Genomic DNA, 23366 nt, shown 5'->3' with positions numbered 1-23366 from the left:
ATAAACAATATGATAATACATTATTTAGAGATATTGTGATTATACTTTTTTTCATTTTCAGTAAAAAAAAAATAATTTAATTTAACTGAACTAAGGAAACACACAGTTTTAACAAAAAAATATTTTCAGTTGGCTCCATTTCATCCTCTTCACGTTACCCATTGTGGGTCGTGACCCTGATGATAACCGGGGTAAAGCGATCCTCAATAAATAGTATAAACAGTCCAATTGTTGTACAATACCGAATTATCACATGTTTTAATTTTCACTCTTTTCTCTTCACCTCTTCTTTTGCGTTCCACCACTTCACACTGCGAATATCACATCAAATTTATTCTACCACCAACAACCAACAAAAAAATTGAACAAACTCCAACACCCTCACACTGTTATTGACTTCTTGTCACTGTGAATTCGCACAACCAATCGTTAAAAAAAATACCTTCAACGACCAACATCCTGTTTGCATCCTGGGCAGGACGGTAAGATCACCTGCCATTACGATGATCATTGTATTGACGATGAACTACGAAAGATTGAAGAGCCTCCTGCAAATGGTAGTGTTAAGAGTAGTCTTTCTAATAATAAATCATCGCAAACAACGACCCCAAAGACATCACCGCAATCATCACAAGCAGCAGCAACTACAAGAATCGGCAGCAACGAGAATAATCCAGCAGCAGCAGCAACAACAACAACAATCCCACCCACAGCCCCGTATCCAGAACAATCAACCACAGCAACTAGCGACTCCGCAGTCTCAGCGATACCAAAGCCAAGTGCAACCTTCTCCGCGCGTGTTCAACAGCAACAGTCGGACGATAGTTCAGCATCACAAGCCACGCCTCCCGAGCATCATCAACCACAGAAGCCACACCCTCGAAGTACGGCTAGCGCAGCTAAGAAGCTTCTCAAACGATCGCTACCATCCACTGTCGACAGTCGACTCCTCGAGGCCACATCGTCTGCTGCACCTCTTCGAAGGTATATTGGTAACTAAGTTTATCAAGAGCAGTGAGTACCAGCGCAGTTGCGAGGCGGTGACGACCTAATCATCACTTTCAAGATCACCCCTCGCCAGCCAATTCCCTCCCCATGACTGATCATCCCCATCATTAAGTTTCAGCTTTCGCCAGTTAAAATCTTTCTTTTTCCACAGTCGAACAAGAAAGAAAAAAAAGAAGAAAAAAGCGCTCCAAATATTTATGAGATGAATTAAAACAAACCTAGCTGTAGTTACGTGTACATTTTATTTTTTTGTAATTTACTAGTATCTGAACAAATTTGAAATTACCCTATAGGAAAGTTTTAATCGAAATCAAATGAAAGCTAGAAATTTCAATTTCCTAAAGTTTTAAACTCCACACGAATAAACCAACAAATCAATGACAAATGAACGAAACAACGCCCAAAACTACCACAGCAAACGTGAAGCAAACAAACAAGCTAAAAACTTATACCAAAATGAATCCAAAATGTACCATCGTACTATTTTTTCCATTCCGTTTAATCTCTACCCCCTCTCGTGGTTACTCTTCCTCTATTTACGCAGAATCAAGTTCTCCTGAAGTAAGCGAGCAAACGCATCAAATAAGTTGATTAGTGTAAACAAAATCACACTAAAACAATTGTCAGCAATCCGGAAACTCATACTAGAAAAGATAAACTCATACATATAATTCAACTGAGCATAATTTGTTGGCGCAGATGCCCAAGATTTAACGTAGATTGTTGGTCACCCAACGGATCAAATCGAGTTTTGAGTCGAGGTTTTTTTTTTTTCAATACAAATAATTTCGTTTTGGTGAACAGTTATCAGTCACCTTCAAAAAAAAACAAGCGATGCTTTCAACTACTAAACGCTGCTAGTGTTAGTAGGCGATTCTACCAACACATGAAGTACTTTTTTGACAGTGTAGATACCATACTAACTAATTTTCGTGATTGCAAACAATAAACAGGCCGGCGTGTAACAAATATGAAGTTGTTGTTTTTTGACAATTAAACCTACAAAGTGTCGGTTTAGTAGATTATGTTAATGTAGATTCTTGAAGTTAACCTCACTTCTTCGAAATCGCAGTTAGCATTGATAACTCGATGTCGCGTAATACATTCTCACAACTTGAATTGCGGAGAAGTAACTGTCGGGAATCTCCATTTTTTTTTAAATTTTAATTTACGGAACTTTTAACGCAAACTAATCTTTCCAACGTCTGTCTAAAATCTAATTCGTCTTTTCCTTTCCTCCTTGTACTCAAAATCGCAGAGTACCGCTCTCAGCAGAGCGGTAGCTGGACGAACTCATTCGTGTTCTCTCACCAGCACTCACGGACGCGAGCGATCGAAAGAATGTTTTGTTATGAAAGCTCTCTTTCTCTCACTTTTGGCCACCATACCGTTGTATGTGTTTTCTCGTAATTCATTTTCAGTATGATCCACGCTGTTACATGGTTGTACACTGGAACAATAGTGAACATTCTTATTTGCTGAAATTCATTTTTTAAAACATTTTTAAATTTCCTTTTATAATTCCTACAGTAACTTCATTCTTTATTGGTTTTCTCCCTCTCACTCTCATTCAAAACTTTGACTTGATCCTGTCGAAATAATCGAAAAATTAGCATTCCTCAAAAACGCAGCCAATCAAAACTCACAATTCATCATTTCACCTGTAGCCAGAAGTATTACTGAAAGAAAGCAGAAAACAAAAATCACGATAAAAAAACAATAATTACTGTTGTAAATAAAAATTTAATACTCTGTAAAAAGTGTTAACGACTTTTCAGTTTATTGATTAGTAATCTTTTTTTCTAATTTTATCTGAGTACGTTCTATTATTTATTACATTTAAGCAGTCAGTAAAAACTAAACCTATAGAATATTTAAAAAAACTAATTGTTTCCATTGAAACAGGATACTTTTTGAAGTGCGATTTATTTACGTTTGTATTGTTTTGGCAACTATCGTGAGAGAGATTAACGAAAAACATTTGCACACTCACTCCTCGAAATGAGATCGAAAAAAAAGATACAGTCGAAGCGTCGTCGATTGTCACCAATCTAGTCAATTTCAGCTTATGTTAAGTGTAACTTATTTATTACCAGTCTTGTTCCGGTACCAAATCACCTAATTATTATTATTCAACTGCACACACAACAAAAAAATCAAACATAAATACAATCAATCATTCGTTAGAAGAAAAACAAAAAGTATTTTGAGTATGTAGCAAAGTGCATTTTCAGTTTACGGTTTTAACACTTAAGCGATAATTAATTGGCTACGTGGTATGCAAACAATCAACAAGAAACAGCAAACAGAATTGAAACACAACTGTTGCTAAGCGCCGAAACAATAAAAAAACTACTAGAAAGGGAAAAAATGAGAGAACCGTCAAACCGCCATTTCCATAACGAAGAAATGACAAGAAATCTACCGTGCGTGGAAAATAAAGAAAAAAGAAATATTAGTTCCTTCTATCTGATGTACCACAATAATAATGATAGTTTTAGTACTGTACAGAATTTGAATACAAGAGCAAAACAAACCGAGAGGAAAAGCTGATTAGTGTTTGTTGCTGATAATGTGGTTATAATTTATTGCAAATATCATCGACTACTGGCAAATTGGTAAACGAATAGTTTAGTCAGTAATTTACAGCAGAAAGAGTTAGCAGAAAAAACACGTCAACTCAATTTAGCCGGGTTTGCTCTCTATGGAGAGTCCGTTTGTGACACATTTCCTCCCGTTGCTTTGTTGTATGTATGTTGTAAATAGTGTACACAAGCTGGCGTGGTACCTAACTATTAGCCACCTCATTTGCGAAAACTAGCTTTGACTAGCATACTTACTCGAAACAAAACCTACACACTCAAAGACGCATACATCTAACACACACAGTAAGCGAAGAAAATGCTCTCCTTAGACTGCATTCGAAAAAAATACTCTTCTAGGTTTCCGGCCTTTCGATGATGATAATGATGTGGATAGAGTTAGCGTTGTATTTAATGAAGCAAATGAAAAATAATAAGAGAACAAATGAAATGCATACAATAAAAATTAACTAAAAATTGATTAAAATATATAGTAGGAACAGAGAAATAAATTATCAGCTGTCCTGCAACTATTGCTAGTTAAGTTTCTAATCTTAGCGAGTATAATGAAATTCCTGTAAATACTAGTTAATAAATAAAAAATTATAAAAACAAAAACATTAGAAACTGAGCAGAACAGACGGTTAAGTTGAGATGTTTAAAAAATAAAGCAGCATAGGAAAAGAAACAACATAACGAATAAACAACACGGAAATGAAAATCAAATTGGTTCATGGCCGCAGAACATGCGCAAAACGTAAAACTGACAAAACGAAAGGAAATGAAGCAAGCATAATATATAGTGAACAAAAGAACAATGTATAGTGGTTAGAGAATTGTAATTTTATTTGGTCTTTATATTTATATTAAATATATATTTTAACAATTTCTTTTAATAAAAACAAGCCAATTAAATGAACAATTATTCAACAGACAGACTGATTATTTTACATGAAAACAAAAAGAATAACACAACACAACCCATCGCCCTTTAACACACACACACGCGCGTGCATATTTTCTCTCCAATTTTTTTCTGGTCTAGTTTTGTCTGTTTACTGTTACTTTAAGGTAAAACTTACCACTTCCAAAAAAAGGTTCTATAACCAGTCGCGTGTTTCGACTATTCCAGCTAAAGGTAAGTTTAGCCTTAATTTTTCCCCAGCTCCGATATTGGTTATTTTAATATCACACTAACACACCCATCAACTGTTGTTCTTATATCATTTCGATGCTTTTGTTCTTCGAAACAGTTTTAGATTCAGATATGGAGTAAAAATTGTAACCTCAATTCTTCTTCTGTATACTCAAAACAAAAAGTTATTATCTTGTCGACAGCAACCGCGTCCTGATTGATGCATTGACTTTTAAAAAAACGAACAATGTTTGTTACAAACGAAAGGCCAAATTTAGAAAATAGTTGCTTGTTTAAAATTAAAAAATAGTCAGCAAAACAGATCATAACTCAGGTAATCAACAAGTACATAAATATTTTGTATTTTTGTTTTTTTTTTTTATTCGCATTTCGAATGCTTTTTACGTAGAACTACGTCTCTCAGAAAGTTCGGCTACATAGGGCTGTAAATGAAAAATTATAAAAGCGAGAAGGGGAAAAATAAGTCCAATTTCAAATTCCTATAAGTCGGTTAGTTTGCAATGGATTTCCTTCATTCTTGCAGCAATCGATTGGAAAACGCAGAAAATTCTACTATTAAAAATTGACGAGCCTTGTTAAAATGCAAATTTCGACTTCTAATTGGTCGCTTAGTGCTTACTTTTTCTAGCACGGTCTGCAGAATTATATATCTAATAAACCGGGCACGCACACTTTGCGCTATATTAGAACCTGTCTCTACTCAACCAATCATTTTACTAGAAGATGGCGACTAAGAAAAAACTAAGCTTAATCACAAAAAAAAAATCCACGCCCTTGCGTGTGGCCTCCCGGCAGTTAACCGGAACATTCGCCATGGAGGACGACAACATGCGTGTAGGCATGTTTTTGAGTTCATCAATTCCTCCTCAGTTTTCGCGACAAAATTGTTGGAGTAGATCTCACACTTCAGGTTTACCCAGAAATCCTCGATGGAGTGCAACTTGAGGACGTTGGGCGGGTTCGCCAACTTGGATACCACATCGATATTCAGACGCTTCATCTCCTCCAACGATCACTTCGAGTAGTGAGCCGACGCTAGATCCAGTCAAATCACCGCGTCTTTGTCTTTATGGTGTTTCTTCATGAACGACGCAACTTCCGGCAGGCACTTCGTACTATTAATTACCCCGTTTACGACCAGTCCGAAGCGAAAGAAGAGCCGCTTTGACATCCCCTTCTCGTTAATTGTTGTTCAATGCAGCACCTTTTTGGGGAGCTTGGTGTGTGAAATAAAGTTTGTGGGGGAAGTAAAATACGAAGCGCCCTGCCACTCGTTGCCATCCAGGGTGCGATAGGTTTCATTACCATCACTACCGCCACGTCGTGATTTATCGGGGAAATCGATTTGACCATTTTATTCAGGCGCTACCTGCAGCTCCAAGATTAGTGAACGGGACAGCTGCTTCCTGACATGTATGTCCATGCTCGCCAGGCACTTTTTCACTGTTTGGCAGGTTGCATGGACCTCCAGGCCAAGTGCACGCAGCGATGTAGCCTCTTTTCCCTTGGTCTCCCTCTTCAGCATCCTTTGGAGCTTCTTGTCGCTAACCAGGACTTTCTTTTAATGCTCTGATTGTTGTCCATTAGTGCCAAAAAGTGCGAACTGCCGCACGAAATCCATTTTCGACGCGACGGGGTACCGTTCTTCGAACGCGCACATTTCTGAACGGAGTAGCTTCACTGTTTTCGCCATCACGGTTAAAGTTCGACAAATAGATTAGAGTTAGACTGATGATAGATGCTGCATGCGTAGTTTCGTCAGTGCGTGTAAAGGTAAACCAATGAAAAACCGGCAATTATTGTCCTTTTTTACCACAAACGTAACCGTGATTGGGAAGTATCGATACTCAGTATCAACTAATTTTCAACCAATGCTTGCCCGAAAATATACATTAAATGTTGTAAATGAATTAAGAAAACAAACAATGTACCGAAAGGAACTGTCACTGCACTACTAAGCTGTCAGTTTGACAGAGCGAAATAAGAAATATAGCTTTCTGACAGCTCAGTCACGCACACTAAATTCAAGTTGTTTGACTCTTGCCTTACTCTACCAGGGTTAAGCAAATCGAAAAATATAGCCTTTTTGAGTTGCTCGGTGCTGGAAATCGGTAAACAGATCACACAATCCGCGCAGGAATAAATTCACTTTCAAGTCAGCGAAAAATAAAAATTTCGCAATCAATGCAGGCCTCTTGACAGCACTTTGTTTGCTGTTGTTGTTGTTGTTTTCATCCGACTTACACGATGTAAAGTGCACCAATACATGCACGATTGGAGAGGTCTATTGGACAAGGAATGATTATCACAGGAGTCTAAATGCAGGGGGCAATATTTACATACCTGTTGCATAACAAAATGCGCAAAGCCAAGTGTCAGAAAAAAGTTTAAGAGGTTGTGTATGAGATACCACCGCAAGTTGAACGTAGAATTACGACAGCCTGTCTTTTACGACAATGTATTTCGTGCAATAGGTAGTTAATCTATATGATTGGATTAACCCATTTAACCATGCGATAAATTTCAGAGATAATTCTCTTTCATTTCTCTCTAACGCTAACGTTACGATGGACTAGTAATACTCAGAGGGAGAGATATGCGGAAAGAATGTTGTGAGCCAAACGAACATGTCAAAAACCGCGCCAAGCGAACAAGAAAGGTAACACATTGAGAGGTATTGTAAATAGGTACAATAAAGGATACATTTATTTTCACACGTTTTTATGTTCTATTGCTAAGTTGAATTGCGAATGTTGAATTGCTTTATCACAGTGATTTTTAACTGGTGGGTCACAAACCTTTTGTATGGTCAACAAAATAATGATCAATTATGGTGAAAGCACAGACTAACAGACATAACACTTCGAACAAATTTTCAATAAAATCATCGTTTGGATGATTGCAGTACTTTACGTTAGTAACACTAGCACCATCTGCTTTTTTTTCGCGCTGCGTCATGTATTTCGACATCAGCGCCAGCGTTACTGAATGTGTCAAATGGGGAACTACAAAATATGTATGAGATTGCATGGCAGCGCCCCGGACGACGTTTTCGCGCGATGACTGTTATTCGATTGAAAATTTGAAATGAACGTTTTTTGAGGCGATGGAGCTAGGTTCCAGTGTTACGTCTGTTAGTCTGTGGTGAAAGTATAGAAAATTAAACATAAATATGAAATTTAACACCTTCGCGGTTTTTGTGACGCACTTTATTATTCCCCAGAACTTCCACCATCACCATCAGTTATACGGGTCAAATCAGCTAGCTGGCATCTCTATCTTTTTTGCTTTGCTTCATCGCAGCGTATCCACGATTTGCGGGCCCCACTGACAGATGCTATGTTATGCGTATGAAAAGTGGCGGTGATATGCTATCTCGTTTACACACACGCTGAGATGTTAGCTTTCGAAACATGGCGCGATGCCAGCTAGCTGGGTCAAATGAAAAAGTAACCTTGCGCCTTGAGAAGAGATCTGGCACCTCTGACATGAGTAAAGCTAGTTGCCAAATTGGCGGTTTTTTTCATCGCTTATCTCTTTCTCTTTCCCTCTCTCTCTCTCTCTCTCTCTCTCTCTCTCTCTTTCTCTTTCTCTGAGTATCTCTACGATGGACTAAGATAGACATCAGTGTATTTATGTCAGTAACTTCTATACCCAACACTAATAACACAGACTAACAGACATAACACGTCGAACAAATTTTCAATAAAATCATCGCTTGGATGATTCCAGTACTTTACGTTAGTAACACTAGCACCATCTGCTGTCGTGCTCGCGCTGCGTCATGTATTTCGACATGGAGCTAGGTTCCAGTGTTACGTCTGTTAGTCTGTGCTAATAACATAACTCACTAATAAAATAACCTTAAGAGATTCAAAAAGGGTGATTGGGTTCGATTGACGACCCCTGGATATCATAAAACACTTAAATTTAATTGCCGAGAACCAAAGATGACTAGAACAAGATACACGACTTACAGTTTTGATGTAGAACTACGTTTTTCTTTAGCCTACCACATAGGGATGTAAATAGGAAAACTATTAACGAAAAGGGGACGAAATATGTCCCTTTTTAAATGCTTTTAAATCGGTTTGTTTTCAACCGATTTCCTTCATTTTTGCAGCAATAATTTGGAAAATTGGTTTGTTTTCAACCGATTTCCTTCATTTTTGCAGCAATAATTTGGAAAAAAACTCAAATGTAGAAAATTGTTGATTGATTATGCAAACTATTGTACTATTGATAATTGTCAAGCCTTGTTTAAACGAAAATTACGTCCTCTGATTGGTCGTTATATGATTGCTTCCCAAGCACGGTCGACAGAATCATATACCTTGCAATTGAAAACATGCTATTTGGCCTATATAAGAGCCTGGTTCAGCCGAAGCCGCTCATAATAGTTCTGGACAGCGACAAGTTGTCAACAGCAGTCGTCCTTCCTTAGCAGCAGCGCGGTTCTTCTCAGCGCGTGTCGCCAGACTGCCATTATTCCCCCGTGTTGGGGCAGCATGAAGATCGTCATCACCAAATCCAATTTTGAACAGCAAAATGCCTTTTTTCAAGGCAAATAAACAAGTCATTGAAAGTTAATAATTTTTGACAACGTAAGCAAGCATTCTGTGCGGATTCTAGCAGTTACATCTGTCGCGACCGTCTAATTTACAGAAGGTGAAATAGCTTCCACAGTGCATGTTGTCCGTGTATCTTAACTCCCCCACTTTTGGGGCAGCACAAAGGTTGCGATCAGCAACCGATTTTGAACAGCAAAATGCCTTTTTTCAAGGCAAATAAACAAGTAATTGAAGGGTGAAAATTTCCTAGCATCAACACAAGCAAACATTCTTCGCGAGATCCTAGCAATCAAATTCTGTTGTAGTTTATTGAGTTAATACCCCCACTGTTGGGACAGCACAAAGGCTGCGATCAACATAACCGATTTCGGATAACAAACTGCCCTGTTAGAACGTATTCACAGAGGCAGTTAATTCGAATATGCAAAGCTGATATGAAGTTGATTCAATCAATCAACATTAACAGAATTTCGTCGTCTCCCAGCTGCCAAGTTGCAACATGATGCAACACGCAACAACGAGCAAACGAAATCGCTTGATGTTACAAACCGCAATAAAATACGGGTTAAAACCGTTGCGTGTGTGAGAGCACCATCGGTGTTTATTCGCTGGAAACAAATATCGAATGCGAATTGTGGAATAATTCGTCTAAAGAATATTAGAGAATTAGACAACTGAACAGAAAGGCGTGGCCTATTACGTAGCACCGTTCGGCTATAAAAGAGTGTTTCTGGGAAAACTAGCTACATTCATTAGTCGGAAGGCGAGCTGGATGGACCGTCCACAACGTTGACAGCAGTAAAAGCAGATACAGCACTCAGAAGTAACAGCGGGTTGCGTCTGTGGCTGCCTTCAAATTAAATAAATCACTTGCGCTGTGGTTGGTCACCATGTCTCAGTAGCAGCGCGGTTCTTCTCAGCGTGCCTCGCCAGACTGCCATTATTCCCCCACTATTGGGGCAGCATAAAGATCGTCATCACCAAATCCAATTTTGAACAGCAAAATGCCTTTTGACGTAGAACTACGTTTTACTTTAGCATACCACACAGGGAAGCAAACTGAAAAACTGGGACGAAATTTGTTCCTTTTCAAATGCTTATAAATCGGTTGGTTTTCAACCGATTTTCTTCATTCTTGCAGCAATTGATTGGAAAATTATACACGCATCTACCCAAATGCAGAAAAATGTTGTTTGAATCTACGAACTATTGCACTATTGAAAATTGTCAAGCCTTGTTGAAATAGAAATAACGTCCTCTGATTGGTCGCTTGCTTGCTGTGTGTGTATGATATGGTATGATGTGTGTATTATATGGTGTGATGTGGGTATGATATGGTATGATGTGTGTATGGTATGATGTGTGTGTGTGTGATTAATATGATGTGTGTGTGTCTGTATGATATACTATGACGTGTATGTGTCTGTATGATATGGTATGATGTGTGTGTGTGTCTATGATATGGTATGATGTGTGTGTGCTGTGTATGGTTTTTAACTCGGCACATTCTACTAACTGCTGAATCCGGTTCACGAAATTCACGACCCTTCATTAGAAGACATTATAACTCATTACCCAAGTAAAAATATTGCTTTTATCAAAGTTTCATAGCGCTCAATACAGCCAAAAAGCGCTATGAAACTTTGATAAAACCAGTTGGGTTACTAGGGTAATGAAACACTCAATGCATTTGTTAATAGTGCACGTAGTTCTACGTCATTTATGCGATCGTGTCTTGGATACAACCTCCTACTTTTTTCATACATTTTGCCCATACTGCAACAGTCAGGTATCTTGTACTAGTCGTCTTTGCGAGAACTCAACAGCTGATAAATTCAGCGAAATATTTTACAAGTTTTCGGCAGTATTTTCATCAGCTTCGGCAGACGAACTGTCAATACTTACAGCACAGACTAACAGACGTAACACTGGAACCTAGCTCCATCGCCGCAAAAAACGTTCATTTCAAATTTTCAATCGAATAACAGTCATCGCGCGAAAACGTCGTCCGGGGCGCTGTCATGCAATCTCATACATATTTTGTAGTTCCCCATTTGACACATTCAGTAACGCTGGCGCTGATGTCGAAATACATGACGCAGCGCGAAAAAAAAGCAGATGGTGCTAGTGTTACTAACGTAAAGTACTGCAATCATCCAAACGATGATTTTATTGAAAATTTGTTCGAAGTGTTATGTCTGTTAGTCTGTGCTTACTGGTTCACGGTAGATCAATATTTTTGCAGAATATTCGTCGAAATATTTTGCCAAATATCTTAAAAATGCATAAAACGTCGAGATCTAGTATCTGGAAAAAATCACCTCACTTTAGACAGAATCGGAAATAGGTCTCGAAAAGTGAAGTGAGCGTGTGAGTGAAATATATTTCTTTGTGAAATGACTCCCGTAATAGGTACCAATATCTTGAATCCAGAATACCTATATAGGATAGTGTTCGGCCACTTTGGGCCGTTTCCAGAAACCGGAATTCTTGAACTTCCAAATGGCATCTGGAGTCAATGTCCTCTGAATATCATCCCGGTTGCAAAAATACCCATATTTAGCCTTGTTTTCAGCCCTAATTGGTCGGAATCTGCGTTTAAAACAAGGCTCCATATTTTTCAATTTCACAAAAGTTAGCATCATAAAATCACAATTTGGTGCATTTTAGTGGAAGCTTAGCTTATTTTTTCATCGACTGATACGTGAATGAAGGAAATTCGTTGAAAACTGACTGAGTTATTACGTTTGAAATTAGATTATTTCAGGTCGAATTCAGGCACGGCACCTTAAACGCTGTTACTCTGCTGTGCTATTGTAGAATTATCCTACCAAAAGGTGTATTTGATTTACCTGTTGTTACTAACATTCATAGCGACTATAATTTGCATTAGCTGTGAACCGATAACACGAATTTAAAATACAGTGCTACCTATTTGCTTGTTGATTACCAGAGCTTTTTTTTTTGCTACCGTTGAACTGTATGAATAAAGTTTGTTCAGTCCAAAGAAAGCAGGCCAAAACGTAATTTATTTATTTTTATACAAGTTTATTTATTTATTCAAATACAAATATGAAAGAAAAAGAACGGGTCCCAACAAATTGAATGTACTATTACTTTAACTAATTCCACCTACCAATTATTCATTTTCTACTTTATATTACGCTGGAGAGCTGTAGGACGAACGTTTTTGGGAAACACCTATTCAACATAATATTTACTAACTTGACAAGTTTATTAAATAATCTTTTACAAAACCTTTGGCAATATTATTTCAAACGATAACCAAAACATGGAAATGAAAAAAAAAAATCGCTAATGTAAAATGATGCCATAGATGGGCAGGCAGTTTATTAATGCTACTGTTTGATTTGCTCCTTGTGCATTTCTTCAAACCGCTCATTTATTTTGGTTCAAACGAACCCAATACAAAACACTATCAAGTTCTACAATATTTTTTAATTCTTGTTTTTTTTTTAATATATATATAAATATTTTTGTCCCATCACAATCAGCGGCATGTACCAGGAATAGAAATTCCGAAACGAAGAATCTCTTCGAGACTTAGATTCGAACAAATAACGACAAATAAGAAAACGTTCGCACAATTATAGTAATATGGAAAGCGTTTATTGAACTACAAGAAAAAAAACTATAGAGAATATTTAATTGAATAAACCCCCGTAAAACAACTATTTGCAGATGTAAAGCTTGAAGCAATCAAACGATAGTCGTAGACAAGGAAGAGTAAAATAAATTATTTTGAATAGACAAATTGCGTCGATAGCAACGCGTTCAATAAAAATTTGGAGACCACCAACTGAAGCATAGCGCATTTTGAAACCACAGCGAGTTCTCCAACTTTTTGTCATTTGCATTGGTACCAGTTGCGAAGGTATAAAAGAAAACCCATCAAATAGCAAAAACTAATTGTTCCACCGCGAGAGTGGCCGTTTCGAACCAAACAATGATGAACAATAAAAAAAAATCTGAAAATATATGACATATTAAAGAAAAACAAAGCACGCTTTCGAATTTACTCTCATTTCCATCTGTTGCTACTCGATCTACCCTTGCCGTTAGTGCTGGGAACACTTTCGTCCTGGGCAGCGATTTCCTCATCTATCAGCAGGTCGAAGTTGCCAAGCATTTCGGGGCTGGGAATTTTGTTCCACCTTACACTGCAAAGAAATAATGTAATCCCTAAATGACAGCACCCACCGTGATGATACTTACTCGGGAATGCCATCAGGTGGCAGCACGATATTCAGTATGTTATCGATTAGCTTGTACTTCAGGATGCGATCGTTCGCCGTTGTGGACGTTAGCGATGGAGAAGCGTTAACTTCAACTAGCCACGGTTTGAGCGTATTATCGATGATAATATCATAACCGTAGCACTCGAAACAGTGGCGATCGCTAGCCATCACACTGGAAACGGCTTTCAGGGAATGCACAATCAGCCAGGTAATCGACCCAAACAACTTATCGGTGACCTCCTTTCCACGGGTGCCTTCCAGAAACAGGCGCAGGTTTTGCACGCTCCATTTGCCTCCGTGATTTTGAACAGCAAAATGCCTTTTTTCAAGGCAAATAAACAAGTAATTGAAGGGTGAAAATTTCCTAGCATCAACACAAGCAAACATTCTTCGCGAGATCCTAGCAATCAAATTCTGTTGTAGTTTATTGAGTTAATACCCCCACTGTTGGGACAGCACAAAGGCTGCGATCAACATAACCGATTTCGGATAACAAACTGCCCTGTTAGAACGTATTCACAGAGGCAGTTAATTCGAATATGCAAAGCTGATATGAAGTTGATTCAATCAATCAACATTAACAGAATTTCGTCGTCTCTATTGTAGAATTATCCTACCAAAAGGTGTATTTGATTTACCTGTTGTTACTAACATTCATAGCGACTATAATTTGCATTAGCTGTGAACCGATAACACGAGTTTAAAATACAGTGCTACCTATTTGCTTGTTGATTACCAGAGCTTTTTTTTTGCTACCGTTGAACTGTATGAATAAAGTTTGTTCAGTCCAAAGAAAGCAGGCCGAAACGTAATTTATTTATTTTTATACAAGTTTATTTATTTATTCAAATACAAATATGAAAGAAAAAGAACGGGTCCCAACAAATTGAATGTACTATTACTTTAACTAATTCCACCTACCAATTATTCATTTTCTACTTTATATTACGCTGGAGAGCTGTAGGACGAACGTTTTTGGGAAACACCTATTCAACATAATATTTACTAACTTGACAAGTTTATTAAATAATCTTTTACAAAACCTTTGGCAATATTATTTTAAACGATAACCAAAACATGGAAATGAAAAAAAAAATCGCTAATGTAAAATGATGCCATAGATGGGCAGGCAGTTTATTAATGCTACTGTTTGATTTGCTCCTTGTGCATTTCTTCAAACCGCTCATTTATTTTGGTTCAAACGAACCCAATACAAAACACTATCAAGTTCTACAATATTTTTTAATTCTTGTTTTATTTTTTTAATATATATAAATATTTTTGCCCCATCACAATCAGCGGCATGTACCAGGAATAGAAATTCCGAAACGAAGAATCTCTTCGAGACTTAGATTCGAACAAATAACGACAAATAAGAAAACGTTCGCACAATTATAGTAATATGGAAAGCGTTTATTGAACTACAAGAAAAAAAACTATAGAGAATATTTAATTGAATAAACCCCCGTAAAACAACTATTTGCAGATGTAAAGCTTGAAGCAATCAAACGATAGTCGTAGACAAGGAAGAGTAAAATAAATTATTTTGAATAGACAAATTGCGTCGATAGCAACGCGTTCAATAAAAATTTGGAGACCACCAACTGAAGCATAGCGCATTTTGAAACCACAGCGAGTTCTCCAACTTTTTGTCATTTGCATTGGTACCAGTTGCGAAGGTATAAAAGAAAACCCATCAAATAGCAAAAACTAATTGTTCCACCGCGAGAGTGGCCGTTTCGAACCAAACAATGATGAACAATAAAAAAAAATCTGAAAATATATGACATATTAAAGAAAAACAAAGCACGCTTTCGAATTTACTCTCATTTCCATCTGTTGCTACTCGATCTACCCTTGCCGTTAGTGCTGGGAACACTTTCGTCCTGGGCAGCGATTTCCTCATCTATCAGCAGGTCGAAGTTGCCAAGCATTTCGGGGCTGGGAATTTTGTTCCACCTTACACTGCAAAGAAATAATGTAATCCCTAAATGACAGCACCCACCGTGATGATACTTACTCGGGAATGCCATCAGGTGGCAGCACGATATTCAGTATGTTATCGATTAGCTTGTACTTCAGGATGCGATCGTTCGCCGTTGTGGACGTTAGCGATGGAGAAGCGTTAACTTCAACTAGCCACGGTTTGAGCGTATTATCGATGATAATATCATAACCGTAGCACTCGAAACAGTGGCGATCGCTAGCCATCACACTGGAAACGGCTTTCAGGGAATGCACAATCAGCCAGGTAATCGACCCAAACAACTTATCGGTGACCTCCTTTCCACGGGTGCCTTCCAGAAACAGGCGCAGGTTTTGCACGCTCCATTTGCCTCCGTGATGGTTGTTATACTCACCCTGTGAAATACAATAAATATTTTTCATTTTCCATTAAGGAACACAGTATTGAAGCCAAAAATGGCCGACTTCGAGTCACCACTTCAAATTTTCAAAAGCACAAGACTCGGTAACAGCAAGAAAAAAAATGAGACGAAATCTCTTTATTTTAAGTATCGACATCTAGCGGTGGAGAGAATACATTTTACACTCGAAATTTTATTAAGCTTACGTTCCATTCATTCAATAATAGGACTGTATGAGCTCTCGCCGCTTTTTCGCCGAGAGAATCCTTCGTTCTCCTCGGTACTGGTATAGCGAGAGTGCCTTTTCATGATAATCGTACAGTACCACCCGCATACGTGCAACGGTTTTTATGTAGATACATTTTTAATGATATGTTTTCATTGTTGCCCAAGTTGAAAACTAAATATCTTGACTAACGACAATCATTTTTTTACATTGTACCCAATGTCGTAAGCAGTGCTGTGTATAGCGCGTCTGATATGCATTACTTGCAATGTTAGGAATAATAAACGGTACGAGAAAAAAATATTGCAGTTGGTCGAGAAATTCGGTTTCCAAATCCAACGAAGATATTCAAGTAAATCAACTAACAGGTTAAAATAGGTTCAACTGTTGCGAGGTGTACGATCCAAGAAAATTTGTTAAAGAATGTTTGAATGGTTCAAAGATTTTTAGTTTAATTTGTTCTATTGACATTGATTGTGAATTGTTACTGAATTTCCGCTTTAAAGATCTCTTGAATGCGATCCTGTCTTAACTTGATTTTGATAGACTCAACTATTCAAGATCACCTTTTTGCCTGGTCATTGAAGCAAAAAAAAATTTTTTTGGTGCATGTTCAAACTATTGGAGCAAACTGTTCGAACGATGCACTGTAAAATAAATGTAGGATGGAACAGCAAAAAATGAATGCGAAAGCTTGGGCACCGATTTGCAGCAGAGTTTTGTTCGAAGTTGCATATCTGTTCTGTGGTAACAGTCAATGCGTCACCTAGGAAAACGCTATTTGATATTTGCTGCGGTGATGCAAACATAGAATATCATTTTCACAGGGAACATACTACCTATTTTCGAGTTTTGTACTTCTAAAAATTCGAAGTGGTGGCTCGAAATCGGTTGTTTGTGGCTTCAATACCGTTTCACCTTAAAATGAAACTAAAAATTCGTACTTACCCCATGCTTCTGAACGCTGACATTCGTCAAATGCACGTACATGTTGTCTAGCTCAGTCACGCTGGTGTCGTACTTCACCGTACAAAACCGACAGAATCCCAACCGAAACAGGTAAGCTTTCAGCGGTCGGAACGACGTAACCAGCACGTATAAGCGAAGATCAAACTTTTTGCCCCCAATCAACAGCGGGTTCTCTATGTATCTGGGTAGGAAATTCAAGGAAATTACTTTTTAGATTTTTCTCAAAGCTCGTAACAGTTCGGTGCAAAAGTCCTCGGACTTTTGAAGTAAACAAAACTATTTTGAGTAGAACTCGACTTTGTCATTCAAGACCCTTGTGTTCGGATCCAGACGGAGAAGATTTTGTATCAGCTTTCTGTTGTAACAGTAGCGGCAGATCAAACTATAAATTTATTTTCAAAGTTAGGTTAAGTGTAGATGATAATAGAGCATGTTACATACATTTAGTTTCTCCTATGATTTCCTACGTGGTTTGGATTTCTACTGTTCCAATGTCTCTACAAGCCCTAGTGAAGAATGACATTCGTTTGCCTTTCAACGTAATTTTAACCTGAGTATATTATCTATAAGTTTCAACTCACATGTGTCTGGTATCCCAGTTTCCGTCACCGTACTAATTTGTAAAATTTTTCCAAAGCTTCAACTAATGCTATTAAATTTAAATTAAGCTTTATAATTTTTTCTTTATTTAAATAGTTCAACCAAAAATACCTAATTCTATAATTTCATCTATTTGCGATTGTAACTTTCGATAAAGCACAGCACGTCTATCTCTTTAAGCTCACCAAATGTAAAGAAGGAAATCAATTGAATTTTTTTAGATCGTCGCTGTGACAGATGTTGACTTCTGTCTATCTGCACATATCGTTTTCCAAAATAACCGATTCCATACCGGTTGGCGCGGTGGGCTGCAACACCTTGAGAAAAAAATCTGAATAATCATTAGAATCAGATTTTTCATACGATTTTGATTCAGTGCAGAATTCCTGAAAGACTTGAGAACACTAAAAGTCACTAAAGCTGAACCATTACCAAAATAAAAAGTCCCTCCGGAAAAGCGATGAAAGCAGATAGGACCTTTTGAAATGTTTATCTAGATTTTATCCATCAACCGCTGTACCTATCGCTGTTTTTCTTTTCGTGAGACATTGAATAAATATTATTTCGTGCACATCCCAGAATACGGACGCCATTACATTTCTAACCGATTGTTGCAATTCTCTATGCTTTGAAGTGAGTTCTCTGAGGCGTTGATGTACCTAGCGCAGACCCTGGATAATGTTTATTAAGCCATATATTGTATTTATTTTACTTCATCTACACTGGGAGTTTTACTATTTTCTTCAAGTTATCTCAAATAGCAACAGCTGTACTCAAAGAGCTATAACTAATTTGAGGAAAAATATCAAAATATTATTGATGGTACCATCTCTTATAGAGTCCGAGGATTTTTCAGCCGGACAGTGAATTTGTTTGCCTTTTTTTAGATATCTCTTCTGGGCACTGATTTTGGATTGCGTAAAAAACTTAGATAGGAATACATATATCCAAGAACACAGTTTGTACACAATTTGATAGAAAGAAAACATATCACAAACCCAAAAATAATATTAGCCCTTACCTCGAGATGACATAACTCTCCTTCCCGATCTGAGGATGAAACGACGTTTTGGCTTCCCGGGACCAGCGCTTCAACTTGGACAGCTTATTGATCAGAAAAATTCCGGCACCCTGCGATTTGCCGCACGGTTTCATAATCCACGTGCTCTGCGGATTCTTGCGATACTCTTCGACGAACATGTTGTAGTCCGCCGGCAGGACAAACGTGACCGGTATAAAATCCAGATACAGATACTTGGACCCTCCTGGAATGTTAACTTCAGTCTTCTCTGCGAGGGGATTTCCATCCCTCTCGAGATCCTTCCGGTATCGTTTGATATTTTTCACCAGCAAATCTTTCCGAGACAGCTCATAATGGTTGGGAAAATGATTAATCAGCTGGTTGTCGTGCATACGGTAGCCACTGTCTACGCTGAAAATATTCCGGCAGGTGCCCGTTCCAGCCCAGTAGAAATTCCAATCGTCATCAGCGGAAACCTGAACCCAGCCACGTTTTTCGAAGTTACTTATCAAAACCGATTTGTCCAAATCCGTACAGAAGCATATCTTCATTCGTTCATGACCTGCTGCAATTCTTGTGATAAAAATGAAAACTATAAGTTCAACGCATATTCGAGTACCTCGTCGTATTATCTTTGAAAGCTTGGTAGTCATCTAACCCGAACAGGTCAATCCCACACGAATGGCGCCAATAAACTGGCAGTAAAATAATGCCAAATCGAATCGATAGACTCGATTCCGGAATGGAAAGCTGATATGTATACCACTTATGATTGCTAGCCATGTTGGGCTGATTGTAAGTACATAAAACAACGTATACGACTGCCATTGAGAACAGGAGAACAAGTCCACAAACATTCTCGTCATTTTCAGTACCGTAACAAGGGTAAAAAATCAAACTTCATTGTATCGTTTTGAAATTATTTTACAGCAAATTCCAAAATAATTGCGAAATTGCGAACAACGTGCATGTGCACACAAAAATCTTTTGGGCTTCCAGTGCGACTCTGTGTTGGCTCCTAACCGTACCTACCTTCCGTACATGGATGCTAGGTTCGTCGAGACCCGTTTAGGTTCCGCGGTCGATATCCTTTCCATGACTACCGGTGGTGCTGCTGTAGTGATCTAGCCCACTTTTTTCAGGTTCACGGATTAAAACGAAGTCACGCAATGATCCAGTTTTCTGGAACACGCTTTTGTTTGTGGGACTTAAATAGGACCTTGATACATTTCAGAAAACCATAAACAATAAATACTAGTCATTCATTGCATGATTTGCGTTTTTTTACCTTCGCTGCTGCAATACGATGACGTAGTCCAGACGATACCATGTACCGAAAAAGTGAGAAAAGTCACGAAATCCAGCGCCTAAGTTTCACGAGGATTATACACTAAATATTAACTTAAGTAAACTGTCAATCAGAACCGTCGTAGAAATTTTCCTTCACCAACGATTGCGACGTTAATTAGTGTTTAACGCGAAAAAATAACAAACATTTTTCGCTCCGCTCGCTTCCAGGACGACAGCACCGTAACGATAAACAATACCCATCCGAATGCCTGTGGGAATGTCCCCTCGTTGTTATGGCGAGCAGCACGTAAGACTCACGCGACCCTTCGAAAAACAAACGAATAAAAAACCTAAAAACGCATTCATAAGGCCCATCCTTGTACAAAACGGTTTCTGTTTCATTTGGAAGTAAACAGAATAGGACCAAATTTATGCATAAAAACTTCTGAGATGCATTGTTAATGTGCCGAAAGTGCATTATCCGTCATTGCTAGTAACCACTCAATGTCCTTCAACCGAATCAAAATATTTTGTTAATTAACTAAAAAAGACTCTAACTAATGGCTTTATCATGATGAGTATCTATACATCATGGGCTTTATCACAATCTCCGTACCAAGACTCGACGAATTTCTATCACGAACGACGAATTTCTATCACTGGAACCTAGCTTCATCTCCACAACAAATTAATCGAATAACAGTCATCGCGCGACAACATTGCCATAAAGCTTCTGTTCAACTGTTGCTGTGAATTTTGGTTTCCCCAGTTTAGTTAGAAGTACGTCAAAAGGCCGCAGAGTTATTGCTCACCGGGTTCGTTGCTTCTACGTTGACTTATTTAAGTTTCTGATAAAGTTATCTTTACTAAGAGGCACCAAAGTTCACAGGAATGGTTAAAAAGCTATAATCTTCCATTTCTTCAGTTTGAGATCCAGGGGAAACCTGTGTTTTTTTTTTTTTTTTTTTTTTTTGAATGCCTGAAGGGCATTGGGTAAAAGTGCCACTGCGAGAGAAATGTTTGTCTTTTGTGGCTGGCCCCGATTGCTGTACACAGAGTACAAAATGATCGGGCTCATTGATGGAGTTGAGCTAGTTGGTTGTAAGTCTGTGCTCCAATTCGGAACTACATGGACTCGGAACATCTGTTATGCCGATGTCCGGCAATTTTTATCAAAAGATATAAGTTCTTCGAGAAGGGTCTACTGGAACCCTTTGAAATCTGAAGAACAAATCCCAGTACGGTCGTGCTATTGGCCAGACTGTAACGACCACTTCCAATAGTGATACGTTATCCTATGCAAGATTAAAAAAGGGGGAAATGTCACAAAATATTAAAAAATTGGTCGCAGTGACGAAAATACCCAACACGAATTAAATTCGAAAGATATTAGTCGAAAGAAAAAGTGAGTCAACATTGCGCATTGAGAAGAGATCTGGGTTGACATTGCGCATTTCGTTTCGAGCAACTCGAACAAAACTAAATGATCACTGGAGGGCGTTATGTTTCATTTTTCGTATTTTTTTCGACTTTGCGGGATAGATGCAGCGTTGCCAGGTCATTTTTTTAAAAATCTGGAAAAGGCAAAATAAAAATCTGGAAAAAATCTGGCGGTCATTTCGTGGGGTGAAAGGTTAATTTTTCGGATAAAAGTCTTGAGGTACGCAAAATTTGAGGTGACAAAATTGCAAAATTTCGCGCCAAAATTGAAGTGATGACCTTTTTGCGGAACAGAGAAAATAAAATCTGGATAAAATCTGGATCATCCATGAAAAATCTGGATAATTGGACATCAAAGCTGTCTACCTGGATACATGTTCAAAAATCTGGATAATCCAGCTAAATCTGGATACCTGGCAACGCTGGTTAGATGAGCCGCAGGACAAATGACAATGACAGCTCCTTTTAAGCTTAAAGCATAAATGACGATGACAGCTCCTTTTAAGCTTAAAGCATAACTGGCAGTATGTGACCTACACGGGAAACGAACAGTACCCATTTTCATGTCGATTTCACTCAACGGCGTCGTTCCGAGCAGGAAGCCAATTTTGAGTAGTTGTAGATTAATTCAATAGAAGGTATATAGCACTAAGAGTAATAATACGTAAAAAATACCCAACGTTTTGTTCAATCTTTTAAACTATGCCTTGGGTAGATTTCAGTTAATTTCATTCGATTGAATAAATATTATATATTAATCTATTAAATCTATCTCAAAACCTACTCACGTACCTTCTAATTTGGTGTAACCGGCTTTATTAATTTACCCTTTAAGTGCCTCCGTTCCTAGCTCCATTCTCACAATGCAATTTTAATCTTCTTCTTGATTGGCGGCTATTATTCAAAAACAAAAGCACAAAAGCACGTTCTTCACCTAATATCACTAATTTATAACCAAAACTACCAATATCAAAGATATCTCTGCCACTTTCGCGAAATCAATTTCTTCCCGCGGGTTATGAATTTTCAACCAATTTGATTTTTCATCCAATATTGGGTTTAAACTACTCATTATTGACTTTTTGTCAAAACACCATCATTGAGTAAAAGCTTGTTTAAAGTAAAATAAGTTGAAATGACTCAGCAATAGCATTGCAAAACTACCCAACACGTAAGTTGTGTAAGGTTTACATCATTTCAGGTAGTTTGTACCCTCCAGTTGGGTAGATTTTGTTTTCCGTGTATGTATCTCGAGTAGAGATCCTCAGGGAGAGATAAGCGTAAAAAACGCTGATTTGGTAACTAGGTTTCACATTTCATAGGTCCCAGATCTGTTCTCAAAGCGCAATGTTGACTAACTTTTTTATTCGGCACGTATAACTGATGGTGACGGTGGAAATCCTGGGGAATAATTAAGTGCATCACATAAACAGTGAAGGTGTTAAATGCTACCCGCGTAATCAATAACCATATAACGTGCCTAACAACTAGTGATTGGAGATGGTGCATACTAGCTTTGGTTGGTAAACGGCTGGGCAGTGCGTACCAGCCTGCCTGTACTAGTTGCATAAAATAGACCCCAGTGTGGTCCAAAGCATAATGACCAGCAACTCCTATCCCTACCTCCACGTGGTACCGACTGGGATACGAGCAACCAAGGGAAGATCGGTGAACAGGGAAGGGGGAGCTGCTCTCCTAGGAGGGCAGCTTGCCTGAGCGTCTGTTTCCTATGTTAGGGGCGGCTCAAACAGCGACTGATCCGGAGCGGACGGCTGAATTATGAAATGCGGCGTCTCGCCAGCTACACCCAAGACGGCAGCCCCGTCGCGAGACTAGGCATCCGCAGCCCTAGTAAGGCAGCATGCCGAAACATTAAAA

General features: G+C 38.3%; 3 protein-coding genes across 8 annotated transcripts in view; 1 reads left to right on the top strand and 2 right to left on the bottom strand.

The window, feature by feature from the left end:
• LOC129725367 (protein kinase C-binding protein NELL2-like) overlaps window positions 1-4522 on the top strand; it is a 222489-nt gene extending 217967 nt beyond the window's left edge. For all 5 annotated transcript variants that reach the window (XM_055681128.1, XM_055681131.1, XM_055681130.1 and 2 more), the window contains one exon: window positions 479-4522. In XM_055681128.1, coding sequence (XP_055537103.1) covers window positions 479-1052 — 574 coding nt within the window. In that variant the 3' untranslated portion in view covers window positions 1053-4522. The remainder of the gene's footprint in view (window positions 1-478) is intronic.
• Window positions 4523-12416: 7894 nt separating this feature from the next.
• On the bottom strand, window positions 12417-13947 carry LOC129725371 (polyglutamylase complex subunit TTLL1-like). The gene is made up of 2 exons (XM_055681136.1): window positions 13554-13947; window positions 12417-13498 (listed from the first exon to the last, which is right to left on the bottom strand). The coding sequence occupies exons 1-2, from the start codon at window positions 13742-13744 to the stop codon at window positions 13360-13362; spliced, it is 330 nt and encodes a 109-aa protein (XP_055537111.1). The 5' UTR covers window positions 13745-13947; the 3' UTR covers window positions 12417-13359.
• An 875-nt stretch (window positions 13948-14822) lies between these two features.
• On the bottom strand, window positions 14823-20675 carry LOC129725370 (polyglutamylase complex subunit TTLL1-like). Of its 2 annotated transcripts, none has more exons than XM_055681135.1 (6): window positions 20047-20675; window positions 19378-19977; window positions 18759-19323; window positions 17117-17318; window positions 15597-15937; window positions 14823-15541 (listed from the first exon to the last, which is right to left on the bottom strand). In XM_055681135.1, the coding sequence occupies exons 2-6, from the start codon at window positions 19409-19411 to the stop codon at window positions 15403-15405; spliced, it is 1281 nt and encodes a 426-aa protein (XP_055537110.1). In that variant the 5' UTR covers window positions 19412-19977; window positions 20047-20675; the 3' UTR covers window positions 14823-15402. The 2 variants fall into 2 exon arrangements, with proteins under 2 accessions (XP_055537110.1, XP_055537109.1); XM_055681134.1 differs by having other exon boundaries at window positions 18759-19331; window positions 19791-19977.
• Window positions 20676-23366: the final 2691 nt, after the last annotated feature.

Source organism: Wyeomyia smithii, chromosome 2 (assembly GCF_029784165.1).
Source record: "Wyeomyia smithii strain HCP4-BCI-WySm-NY-G18 chromosome 2, ASM2978416v1, whole genome shotgun sequence".
Classification (NCBI taxonomy): domain Eukaryota; kingdom Metazoa; phylum Arthropoda; class Insecta; order Diptera; family Culicidae; genus Wyeomyia; species Wyeomyia smithii.
The sequence above is the reverse complement of the archived record's forward strand: the minus strand, read 5'-3'. Positions and strand labels throughout refer to the sequence as shown.